The 13,863-nt window shown below is 36.6% G+C and overlaps 2 protein-coding genes across 2 annotated transcripts in view; both read right to left on the bottom strand.

Moving 5' to 3' along the window:
• Positions 1–13,863, bottom strand: part of Root (ciliary rootlet coiled-coil, rootletin) — a 57,766-nt gene that overhangs the window by 42,971 nt on the left and 932 nt on the right. The gene's annotated exons all lie outside the window — the stretch shown is intronic.
• LOC136349162 (uncharacterized) lies at positions 11,398–13,793 on the bottom strand. The gene has a single exon (XM_066300541.1). It carries the CDS (start codon positions 13,658–13,660, stop codon positions 11,948–11,950), a length of 1,713 nt encoding a protein of 570 aa, XP_066156638.1. The 5' UTR covers positions 13,661–13,793; the 3' UTR covers positions 11,398–11,947.

Below are 13,863 nucleotides of genomic sequence, written 5' to 3'. Positions count from 1 at the left end.
GTGCCAAATTGTTATGGAAGGTAGATTATATCATTTTATGCCAGAAATTCTATATAAATGTGTGTTCAAAAATGCTTAATAAAATGGATGCAGGACGTTTTATGATAGTTTGTAAAAACATATTTCTATTATTTTCTTCCAAAGGGCTTTTGTGACTTTATTGAAAGTTGATACACAAGATGTAGCCGACGGGTGCAACAACTATTGATGAGTACGTTATTTTTAGTTGCTATGGTAACCAAATAACCGGAGTGACCTAGAAATTTTTTCGAAAATTTTTTTTTGTGCGTGAACAAAATGCATATTTGGTCAGTTTTTTTTAGAATTTGTTTAAAAATACACAAAAAAGGCACTGTGGTTTAAAACCGATAACGGTCTCAGTTTTCGAGAAAACTGATTAAGTATGAGACACTGCAAACTGCTCATTTCATTTGTTATTTTCTGTTGGCAAAGTCAGTCTTTTAGATCCATGTCATGTTTCTCTTTTCTAAAAATTTTGTAATTTTTCTTTTTTTAAGCAATGACTGAAAGATACAATTTCCAAGAACTTACCGACATGCATTTAATTTTTGGCAAATGTGGTAGTAATTCAAGGGCAGCAAGAAGATGTTATCAAGAGATATACAGGGTGTCCTCGAATTACGTGGCCAAAATAATACCGCAGATTGTTTGAGTGAAAATAAGTCGATTTAACTAAACTTCCCTCAGTCCAAAAGTTGATAATTATGGAGCTACAGGGTGTTAAAGTTGAAAAAAAAAATCACATTTTCTTTAATACCTTTCGATTTCTTTGAGTTAATTTCATGATATTTCATATTTGAGGGTGTTTTAGGATACGAAATTCAAATTTATTAACGATTTAGTTGTTTCTTCTAGGGGGCGCCACAAGCGACCATTAGGACACATTTAAATCTCTGTAACTTTTTCGTGCCACGGTGTATATTATTTTGGTATTTAAAAACCTTTTTCCCTACCTTTTATACTTAGAAAAGGTATACTTTATTGACGTCGCTAGAAGCAACGGTTTTGGAGAAAAACGCATAATTCTAATGCGCTGCATATTTGCGTTGGCGCTTTTAAGTAAATAACTCAGTTGGCTATGTTTTAATTGACATTTTAACACTTGAATTTGTTTCTCAAATGTCAGTTTTTTTATTTAGCCCTCAGTTTTTCTTGTCAGTTTCGCTTCTTGTTCCTGTAAATATCCATAAGTATGGCCAATAATAATTTAATTAATTAGTAAGTGTTATTCTCGCTTGTTGTTGTTTCTTTGTTAATTATTATTTTTGTTTTCTATTTGATAATATCTGATTTTGAAAACTTATTGTTATACCTTTACTAATAATTATTTTTGAAAAACTTAATTTTTTTTAACGGAAAATAATTTTAAGGTAATTTGCATGCATCATCAGGCTTAGATGCATTTTTCTCCAAAACCGTTGCTTCTAGCGACGTCAATAAAGTATACCTTTTCTAAGTATAAAAGGTAGGGAAAAAGGTTTTTAAATACCAAAATAATATACACCGTGGCACGAAAAAGTTACAGAGATTTAAATGTGTCCTAATGGTCGCTTGTGGCGCCCCCTAGAAGAAACAACTAAATCGTTAATAAATTTGAATTTCGTATCCTAAAACACCCTCAAATATGAAATATCGTGAAATTAACTCAAAGAAATCGAAAGGTATTAAAGAAAATGTGATTTTTTTTTTCAACTTTAACACCCTGTAGCTCCATAATTATCAACTTTTGGACTGAGGGAAGTTTAGTTAAATCGACTTATTTTCACTCAAACAATCTGCGGTATTATTTTGGCCACGTAATTCGAGGACACCCTCTATAAGGTAGGACCATAATACCTTTCCGGTTTTTTGAAGATGTCGTTTCGATAGCTGTAGAAGATGTATGTGATGTCATATCGAGCAATATTATGTTGTGTTTGAAAGGGTATATCATTAGCCAAAATACGACGCTCAGTTTGTTTAGTTTGGTTGAATAGTTCTCAAAATATAGCCATTCAAAAATGGGAGCAAACAACCGAGATATTCGTGGAATTTTGAAATTTTTTCTCGTTCAACGCAAAAAGACTGCACAAACGCACAAAGAGATCAATGATGTTATGGGAGATGGAACTGTATCACTTCGTACGGTGGAAGAATGGTTTAGACGATTTAAAGCAGGAAATTTCGACACCGACGACCATTACCACGGAGGAAGACCACTCACTACAAATGTCGACGGAATTCTTGAAAAAATTGCGGAAGATCGCCATATCTCAGTCAAAACGATGTCAGAAGAATTGAATGTACCACCCACAACGATCAAAAGACATTTGAATGCCGCTAGATATACAAGAAAGTTGGATATTTGGGTGCCATATGAGTTATCGCGAAAAAACATTATGGACCGAATTTCCATCTGCGAATCGCTATTGAATCGGAACAAAATCGACCCTTTTCTGAAGCGTATGGTAACTGGCGATGAGAAATGGGTCACGTACGACAATGGTAAGCGCAAAAAGTCGTGGTCGAAGTTTGGCGAAGCAGCCCAAACGGTGGCCAAGCCAGGAAGGTTTTACTGTGTGTTTGGTGGCATTATCAGGGAATCATCCACCATGAGCTCCTCGAGTATGGTCAAACGCTCAATTCGGTACTGTACTGTCAGCAACTGGACCGCTTGAAACAAGCATTGGCTAAAAAGCGGCCTGCATTGATCAACAGAAGCAAAATCTTGTTCCATCAGGACAACGCAAGGCCTCACACATCGCTTGCGACGCGGCAGAAGCTCCGGGAGCTTGGATGGGAGGTCCTGATGCATCCACCTTACAGTCCGGACCTGGCACCAAGTGATTACCACCTGTTTCTGTCCGTGGCGAATGCGCTTGGTGGTAAAAAGTTGGTCTCCAGAGAGGTCTGTGAAGATTGGCTGTCCCAGTTTTTTGCCAATAGGGAAGTAGGCTTCTACGAACGGGGTATAATGAAGTTGGAATCTCGTTGGCAACAAGTTATCGAACAAAACGGCGCATATTTAACCTAAATCCGATGATTATAACTAATTTTATGAAGATTTGAGTAAATAGCCTAAAACCGGAAGGGTATTATGGTCCTACCTGATATCCTAATAGGAGAATTCCTTCGAGAAAACTATTTGTTTCAATTGACCTTCATCTTAGAGAGACAGGAAGTTTGAGAAACATTAACGAAAATGCTGGCAGACCGCGTACAACACGAACTGTTGAAAATGAAGAGCAGATATTAAAGCAATTTGAACAAGATAATACGTTAAGTACTAGAAGAATAGGTGCTATGCAAAATATACCGCATTCCGTAGTATGGAGAGTAGATAAAGAGCAAGCCTTATATGCGTACCACCTATTACAAGTACAAGAACTGCTGCCAACAGATTTTGAAAAAAGGACAACGTTCTGCAATTGGATTCTCCATAAAATAGAACGTGAATCAGATTTTGCGAAAAATATACCATTTACAGATGAGGCTTCATTTACAAAAAATGGAGTTTTCAATTCAAGAAATAACCATAAGTGGAGTGAAGAAAATCCCAGAGAAAAAGTAATTACTCAATCCCAAAATAAATTTAAAATAAATTTCTGGGTGGGCATTTTGGGAACTAAAATTTTGGGCCCTGTGTTGAATTACCTCAAAATTTAAATGGTGGTCATTATTTAAACTTCTTGACGCACCAACTTCCAGAAGTATTAGAACATATCGATTTGCAAACACGACGAAAAATGTGGCTTATGCATGATGGTGCTCCTGTCCACTACTCCAGAAATGTCAGGAGACATTTAAATAATACTTTTCCTACTAAGTGGATTGGTCGTGGGTATAATGCTCCGCAAAAATGGCCTCCAAGAAGCCCCGATCTAAATTCTTTAGATTTTTTTCTATGGGGTAATGTAAAGGAGAAGGTGTACAGTGGACCAATCCCGAGTGAAAACTTTTTAAGGCAAAGAATTGAGGATGTATTTGCGGATATAAAACAAAACGAGAGAAATATACAGAAAGTACAATTTAACTTCCTCAAAAGAGTCAGAGCTTGTATTCGTAGTGGTGGAAGACATTTCGAACAATTTGTAAATTGATCCTTGTTAAGTATGTTTTGTTGTTATTAGTTTCTTTATTTATAATTTTTTAAATCTTAACCACTGACTTTTCCAACAGAAAGTAATAAATAAAATGAGCAGTTTACAGTGTCTCATAATCATTTTACTGGAAAACAGAGTACGTTATCGGTTTTAAACCAGAGCACTTTTTTGTGTATTTTTAAACAAGCTCTAAGAAAAACTGACCAAATATGCATGTTGTTCACGCACAAAAACATTTATCGAAAAAATTCCTAGGCCACTCCTGTTATTTGGTTACCATAGCAACTAAAAATAACGTACTCATCAATAGTTGTTGCACCCGTCGGCTACATCTTGGGTACCAACTTTCAATAAAATCACAAAAGCCCTTTGGAAGAAAATAATAGAAATATGTTTTTCCAAACTATCATAAAACGTCCTGTATCTTTTTTATTAAGCATTTTTGGACACACATTTATATACAGTGTGTCCGGGTTAAGGATTTAACACTTTCGTAAAACCTTTATTTCTTAATCGATTTTGACGTTTTTTTTTTGTTAATTAGATATTCAAAATGCGCGTTCGTCCAATGGATACGATCCCTCTTTGCCCATAATCATAACCTATTGCGTGCATTTTTTGGGATCAAATTTCGGAAAATACTATTAGGGCTTTTTTTGGGACAAAAACGAAAACAGATTCGTAATTAGAATGACCTTTTGAAGATTTCCACCTCCTCGGGCACAAAAAAAAAAAAAAAAAAAAAAAAAAAAAAAAATGAATGATCTAAAATTTACCTGTTCCGATTTTCATTTTTCTACTGTACAGGATTTTCGAGAAAATCAATAAAACATGTTTTTTACATAAACAAATCTTAAAATTGGCAAAAAACTTTATTTTAACAATAATTTACTAAATTTTGATATTTTCAATCAACCCCCAAATTCTCGTATACATTTTTTAACACGTCGACAATTATTTCTCAGTACTTTAATTAGTTGTTGTGGAGTTATGCTCTGACAAGACTCTCTAATACGCGCACAAAGCTCTTCTCGGGTCCGGGGCTTGTGGCATAAACTTTATTTTTTATTGTTCCCCAAACGAAAAAATCCATGGGTGTGATATCCGGAGATCGTGGTGGCCAACGAATAAAAGGACTATTTCGTCCGATCCAGCGATTGGGAAAATTATCATTTAACCAATTTCTCACATTAACCGCATTATGAATGGGCGCTCCATCAAGTTGTAAATGTAAATTGTAGTGATAACTCAGGGGAAGCTCATCAAGTGCGTCACTAAACTCATTTCGAAAGAACCTCAGGAAACGAGCTGCATTCAAATTTTCGTTGAAAAAATATGGCCCAATAATCTTTTGATTTAAGACACCACAGAAAACGTTCACTTTTGAGGAGTATTGTCGTTCACATTCGATTATCCAATTCGGGTTCTGATCACTCCATATTCTACAATTTTGTGTCGATACTACACCATTTGTCGTAAACGTAGCTTCATCGGTGTATAGGATGTTTTTTAAAAAGTTAGGATCATCTTGATACATACTCTAGAGCCATAAACAGAACTCCCTTCTTAGATTTTGGTCTCCAGCTTCAAGTGAATGAAGAAATTTTGGTTTAAAAGGTTTCTTACCACTTCTTTTTAAACATTCCCAGATATGGGTTTAGAAATGTTTAAATTTCTGCTAGCATCCCTCAGACTTGAATGCGGATTGGTATTAAAGTAATCTAAAATGATTTCGTTTGCTTGAGGCTCGCGATTACGTTGCTGGTCCGGTAGTTTTACAATTGTCCCATAACGATCAAAACGTCTGTTGATATTTGCGACTGTTACATGACTAATATTGCGTTCTGGATGTCGTTGATTAAATTCATTTGCTGCTTCACCAAAAGTACGCGTCCCATCACCAACTAATCTTATTATTTCTACTTTTTCTTGCAGCGAATAAGACATTTTTTGAACTTTTTACTTCTGTGAAATTGATCATGTTACGAACAGCAAACCAACAGTTAGTACCTAACAGTTCGTAACCATAGCAATTAATGTTCGTTTTCACAGCGCACTTAACTTGTGGATACCGCATACATTGCAGAAAATATCAAAATTTAGTTAATTATTGTTAAAATAATTTTTTTTTTCCAATTTTAAAATTCGTTTACGTAAAAAACATGTTTTATTGATTTTCTCGAAAATCCTGTACAGTAGAAAAATGAAAATCGGAACAGGTAAGTTTTAGGTCATTCAAATTTTTTTTTTTTTTTTTTTTTTTTTTTTTTTTGTGCCCGAGGAGGTGGAAATCTTCAAAAGGTCATTCTAATTACGAATCTGTTTTCGTTTTTGTCCCAAAAAAAGCCCTAATAGTATTTTCCGAAATTTGATCCCAAAAAATGCACGCAATAGGTTATGATTATGGGCAAAGAGGGATCGTATCCATTGGACGAACTCGCATTTTGAATATCTAATTAACAAAAAAAACGTCAAAATCGATTAAGAAATAAAGGTTTTACGAAAGTGTTAAATCCTTAACCCGGACACACTAGAATTTCTGGCATAAAATGATATAATCTACCTTCCATATCAATTTGGCACTATAATTTGGAAACACCCCGTATACCGGTCATTTTTTTGCTAAACGCGAGCAATGTTTTGCTTCATTGTCTTGCATAAAAGTAAAAGACCTACCAAACCCTAACTTTTCCGCATTAACTTAAAGATTTGTTTTCAAAATATTCTCATTCACTTTGTTGTCGATTATTTCATCTACGAAACACAGATTTCCCATCCCTGCTACCGACATAAAATCCCAAACCATATCGCTTCGGCCTCCATGTTTGACCGATACAAATAAGATTTTAATTTGATCCTCAGTATTGGTTTTTGTCCACACTTTTTCTTCGCTGTCCGACCCATGAATATTAAATGTAATTACTCTTATCGCTAAAAATGATGTTATTCCAGAAGTCTTTGATTCTTATTTAAACGCTCTTTAGCATATTTAAACCGTTTTTCCTCATTCGTTTTCGAGTTAAAGGGCATTTTGCGGACGGATTTAGCTTTATATCCATTGAGTTTTAGCATATTTTGAACCGTTTCGTCATTGCAGTTTAGGTTTAAGTCTTTTTTTAATTTTTATTAATTTGCCCGGAGGTTACTTCTGGGCTTTTCTTAATCCGACGTACAATATCCTGTTCCTCTTGCGCTTTCATCAGTCTTTTTTAGACGTCCAGTTCTTGATCTTCGTTTTATCATACTATGTTTCTTCGTAGCACTCGTTGTGTATTGACTTACTTCTCTTCACCATTTTTTGCTACTTTATTCATTGAATGACCCTCAAAATGCAATTGAATCATTAATTGCCTGAAACCGGCATCAATTTCACGATTTTCAAACTCGCGCTGTACTATTTAAAATTTTTCTAGTAACTGACATTATTACGAAGCTGACCTCATAAATATTTCTGTTTTTTATCGTCATTTCTTCACAGAAAAAAGTTTATTAATTGCACCTTTTAATCGCACGGAAACCTTTTTTAGAGCAAAAATACATACAATTTTAAGAAGTTTACCTAAAATTGGAATTTCTTTGACTAATTTCGCGATAATTACTGTTAATGGACTAAGAAATGTTTCTTGTCATAAGTTGTTACATAATTTGATAATAAATTGTTTATGTTGCCTCTAAAACTCCATAAATTTCTGTGATAACTAACTGTACGGAGGCTTTTTTGTACCGCTACATACAGGATGGCGCAATAGTGTGACAAAGTACCATATCTTCCTTATTTTACAAAATTTAAAAAAAGTGTTCGTATAAAAGTTATATGTGAACATACAGGCTACATTTTAAAAATATTTTTTATCATATAGGGTGTTGCATAAAGACAGGTCAAAACATTTGTTCATTTTCTTTAATGGAACCCCCTATATATTATTGTATATTTGGATTCCTCGTAAAATTCTCTTCATGGTAGGATAATCAGTTTTAAATTAAATTGGAACGTTGACTGCTTATGTCGAAAAATGTTTAAATTTGAAGCAAAACATGGTTCCATAACATGCGCTATAACTTTCAAAGCACGTTAATTATTTTAACAAAAATTGACACAACAGAAGACAAAGGGATGCTCAAGTGCCTTGTTCAACGAAAAAGTCGGTTTCTTATTCAGAATACTTTCTACAGGCCCTGCAACTTGGGAATATTCAAATTCATTTTTCTTGAAATTTTTAAATGGGACACCCTGTATTTACGAATCCTATATTGTAGAGATTTGAATCCTCTTCAACTTTTGTTAAGGTAACATTATACGCATTCCCTTTAGTTTTGGCGGAATTCTCATTTCTGTATGTATTTGCAGCAAGATGGTGCACCCTGTAATAATGCTCACATAACAAGGCATTTTCTGGAAAATAAATCTCCCCAAAGATGAATAGCCATAAATGGAGCTGGAAGACGGCCTCCGCGATCGCCTGATCTATCGGTGTTGGATTCTTTCTTGCGGGGCTTTACGAAGAACAAAATATACAAAACTAGGCGCAGGACCATAGAGGAACTTTATATCTACCCGATTAGCATTTCAATATCTACAAGATCATCCCATAGCTTCCTATATGCTTTAAATAAAATCTCACAATAATATCTCTAAACAAATATCTATACGATATTGGTTACTGGCAAACAATACAAGTATAATAAAGCAAAATCTATTTGGCCTCTAATTTCTAAGCCTGTTTAAAAAATGTAAATTCTAGCTTTTGATTTGAAATAAAGTGCCCAGAAATATTGTATATTTCTGGAAAGTGCTTAGTAAGTAGAATGTAACTACCAATTAACATATAGGACGTCCCATTTCAGCAATCCCTACTTTGGTAATTTTCTCAAAAATGGGAAAATCTGGGAAAAAACTCAGTACGTCCCTAGATTCTGCATAAAAAATGTGTAATATTCTGTTTTTACCTAACTGATAACTTTTAAGAAAACTGAATTGCAAGAGGTGTCTAAAAATGCACAATTTTCAACTTCGCCCTGTATTTTAAAAGCCAAGAGGGCCCTAATAAATCTGTTTGCGGCATCGTTCGTATTACAAAGAAAATGACACGGCTCTGCAAAAATCCCAACCCTCGAACTGCAATAATAACAGAGATACCCTGTAAAAATATCCAAAACTGAACATCCTGTACATTCCATTTTGACCGAACAATTTGATACGAGAAAGCTTTGGGCAACATGAGTAGCGCGATTACTCATAATTGAACAAAAACACCGTGGTGAGGAAGCTTCAAGTGAGTATTTGGCACAGTTTCACAGTACTAAAGCCAAGACTCTGAGTCGGATCATGACAAGGGACGGAACAGAAGCCCTTAATTTCGCGCCCGAGATGAAGGGGCAGTCAAAATAATAGACTAAAAGGGGAGAATCGGCTCCAAAGAAGGCAAAAACCGTTCCATTTGCAGGAAATGGCGTTAATATTTTTTTTATGCACGTGGAATAATTTTCTTCTACAGGGCGAATACTATACAAATTTATTGCGACGTTTGATTGAATAAATAAGGAAAAAACGACCGCATTTGGTTAAAAGGAAAGTCTTGCTTCATCAAGACAACCAGTCCACATTTCCGTCATTGCGATAGCCAAAATCAATAAACTTGATTTGGAACTTTTTCCACGCCCACCCTGTTCGCCCGATTTAGCCCCCTTAGACTATTTTCTATTTCCAAACTTAAATTTGTTTTCTTTAAGTCTTAGGTGGGGTATTTCTGGGACTATCTTCGTATTTCTTGGACCGGGACATTCACCGCATGGAAAGGTGATGTTAAGGTAACAGCAGTTAGAGTGCTGTATTGACAGTCGTTAAAACTCGCAATCGCGTTAGGCTAACGTAAGATCCATCGAGAATCCCCAGCCAAAGATCTCAAATCTAAGACAAATATGGATCAATAGGTGGTGTTGACGAGATCATTATTTTTCAAACATCAAACAAATCGAGTTTCCCTGCGAAGACACAGTGAGAGAATACCACTACCGCCTACCTACAGCAATAGGAATCTTAAAATGGTCCGCATTGAGTGAAGAATCGGTGCGATGAAACATACTTCGTAATCCTTGTGTCCTCGAATTTATTTTTTAATTTTTCCCTGAAATTTTTTGAATTTTCATAATTGGAACTGAGAAAAATTATATGGAATTCGTTGTGGGCAGCTATGGAGAATACTCATTTCATTGTAGTAAAGGCTAAAAAGGAGCAAGCTCAGGGCCGTTCCATGTTTACATGACATGTTTTGTGTACTTTTTAATTAAAATCTATCTCTATCATTGCTTATTAGTAATAAAAACATCCTCATTAGAGCATGTTTATTTCTTCATGGCAAAAATGCATTATAGATTTTATGCCATAGTTTGGTTTTCCTATGAAAACATTTCAATAAAAAAATGCAGTTATCATGGTAAATACTGACGAAATATAAATTAATAGAGATGTTTATTTTGAGTAGTAAAAAAGGCCCCAAAAATAAATTAATACTTCCTTGAATCACGTGGCTAGTTTTTCAATTGGCACTGTAGACTTTGAACCTTGTCTCTCTCACTCGTGTTATATTATTTTCAACTAAATCTTGCACAATTTGGGGCAGAAATTTTACGTATGGCCCCGAATCGCATTTTGGACATATTCTACCTAGACGAAAAAATGTAAGTTTACTGTATCAACCATAATCCAAAAACGCTAATCCGAGAATGCTTAGAGATATTTAAGTGTAATTTAGCGGATACCAGTAGAAAAGAAAGGCGCATATTTTGCAGTCAAAAATATTTTGTAGTTCCCCCAGTGGCGTGCGTACCAGCGCGTCATTGATATTTTTGAAGGAATGCCAATGCGCCACCGGTTTTTCGTATAGTAAAAATTATCTTTGAATCTTCATCACTGGGGAAAAGAGCTCTCCGTTTCTTCAGAAATTAAGTTTTTTCGCGTGATGTTGGGTTTTTGGGCAAGGAAGTACTAATTTTGCGTAATTTTTTTACGAAGTTCTAGTTTCATCGTAGAGAACTTAGCTATTTTGTCGTTTTTGAAATTTTAAGCATATAACAAGCTAAGGTTCTTTTCGGAAGGAGAAATCGCAGTTGAATTGTCGCCCTGCATTCCAGAACACGTTGTACAAATATTGTACTTGGTTTCATATTTTGGCTTTAAGAAATCAAGTCCTGAAGTCTCAAACGGTAACTGACTGACTATTATGAGTTCTAGCTACCAAAGCTATAAGTTCTCACGATCGCAACTGAAAGTCCAAACTAAAGAAAAACACCCATGTCTCTTTCTGACGATTTTATTTTATTAATAATCTAAAAACAGTAAAAATCCATTGATACAATGATACCTTTTGACGTACTTATACAATATTATCTCGTACATCTTTGTATTAGGAAAATAACAATGATTTAAGTATTTTTATGACGAATTGCAAAATGTTTGTTGCAAGAACATGCACTAGCCGATAAGTTTGGATGCAAAATAGCTCCTACCTAAGAGCATTATCAGCTTGTTTGCCTCGGAGAAAGTTCATAAAAATATCACACTATCCTTTAGCTACCCAATAGCAGATTTCTGTTCGTACTCAAAACAATATAATATAATTAATTACTATACCGATAATAAATTAACAGTACAATCCAGTATTATGATTCAAGTGTAAACACACATTTCTACATATTATTATAGGACGGACTACATTCACTACTATGATACCTATAGGTATATACAAATGATTTGTCGCAAATCTAAGGAAACATCCATCAAGCAATGCTTACGAACTTAGTAACAACAACTCTGGTCTTTTATCTCTCTCCTAATTCTACGAGCATTAACGCACTGGGGAAGTCAGAGCCCTGGGGAATTGATCCTGCCTCCTCCTCATAAACCCCAGCATATTTTTGAAAGGCAGCTGCATGTGATAGTAAGCACAATAGGGCAAAGGGTCCCAAATTGTAAATAAAGCCTCTCTTTTGTCCAGAACAGTCCCAATTAGTTTCGTGACGGTTTCCAGTGAGGGGTTTCTCAACGTGTTGAGAACGGTATCGGGCATCCTGTAAGTGCCACATTCGTTGATCAGAGGTCCGGAGTTTTGCCGACTGAAGTGCCTGCAAGGCCTCCATACTAATCTAGGATGCACGTTGGTATAGCAAATGTACGGCAAAGACACCCCAATGCGACTGCTCAGAGGTTTAATAGTGTTGGTGTCTTTGGAGACCACGAATCTGAAGCTTATATGACCGGTAATAGGCCTCAACAACTGCAACTTCCCGAAGAAATTGGTGAGCCATTGGTTGATTTCCGCATAGTCCACCGGCATTAATCCATTGTTTTCTTTGTCCAGTTTACAAGTAACATTAGCAATCACCTGAGACTCTTTTACAGTGGTGCAAGTGAGGTAGTGATCACCCTCTAGGTCCTGGACCACTACCCATGGCCTCTGCTGACTGATGTCACTGGGCAGCTTCAGCTCACTCCTCGAGAGAGGTAAAACTACTTTAGCTCTATCCCTCAACCCGCTAGGCCCTGCAGTGGACATGACATAGTTCCCGATCCTGATAGAACCTGTATCATAGAGCCTATAAACGTCCTCCTTGGAGGTCACTACGTAATAATTGGGAGTGCTGATGTTGTACTTCTCACACCTCTTTAAGACCTCTAAAGTGTCGTCCAAGACCCAGACTTCCTTGATGCCAGGGCAAAAACAGGTGCACCCCAAAAGCTCCAAGTGGGGCTTGGCCACTGCGTCGTAATAAGCAGAAGTAGTGGCACTTACCGGTATGTAATAAACTGCTCCTTCCTTATCTACAATCTCGCAAAGGGCTCTGACGTAGTTCTGAAGCTGATCGCTTGTAGGTTTAGGAACAGTGTAGAACTTGCTAACAGCAGTAGAGTACCGGGCAAGGGCAAAAATCCCTTGGACTTCACATACTACCACCCGAGCGCCTGCAGAGTAGAAGTTGCGTGCTAAATGTAAGGCTTGAATGGTGCTGCCGCCGCTGATGAGCACCGTTCTCTTCTTTTGCTTTTTAATGGTTTTTGAATTGAAAACCACAGACAAAGTGAATTTAATTAGGGTCGTTGGGAGCTGGAAAAGTTGGGAAAAGCACCAGAACCACATGGAAATCCACAGCATTGGTAGGGCTAGAATCAGCTGCTTCCAAGTTTTCGGTAACAGTCCCACGATAATTGCCTTGGCGATTTTCATGAGGAACATGGGATACCATCCGAAAATTGCTGACAACGAGGAATACGTATCTTCTTCTTGAGGGCTGAACTGAGGCACAGGGCTTTGACTTTGGCTTCGCAAATCCCTAGCCTCAGATTTAATCACAAAAGGTTCTCGAATGACGCTCCCCAAGGACGAAGTCCTCCTGATCCTCCTCTTCCGCAAAGTGTTATCCGGGGAGGTTGATTCGGGGGTGAAACACCCCGGAGAGTTGGGGCTCTGCAATCCAGAGCCGCTGGAGGTGCTTCCGGCATGGATGCTCTCGTTGCTCGGCCACGACACTCGCGATAAACTTTCAGAGTTGCACGTCGGCATTTCAAACTCACCAAATCATACAAGCTCTACAATTTAGTCTCGACGAAGTAAACGATTAATCAAGCGCTCTGAGATCTTATAGCCGGCGTTCTTGTACTATGACCGCCGGAACGATTTAGTTCCCCACTCTTTAATCGCTTATTGTGGAAGTCCTCTCTTAACAACTCTCATTATTTATTAAAATTATAAACGACTGTTATTAC

Source organism: Euwallacea fornicatus, chromosome 36 (genome assembly GCF_040115645.1).
Source record: "Euwallacea fornicatus isolate EFF26 chromosome 36, ASM4011564v1, whole genome shotgun sequence".
Taxonomy (NCBI): domain Eukaryota; kingdom Metazoa; phylum Arthropoda; class Insecta; order Coleoptera; family Curculionidae; genus Euwallacea; species Euwallacea fornicatus.
Note: the sequence above shows the minus strand (reverse complement) of the source record. Positions and strands in the feature narration are given on the sequence as shown.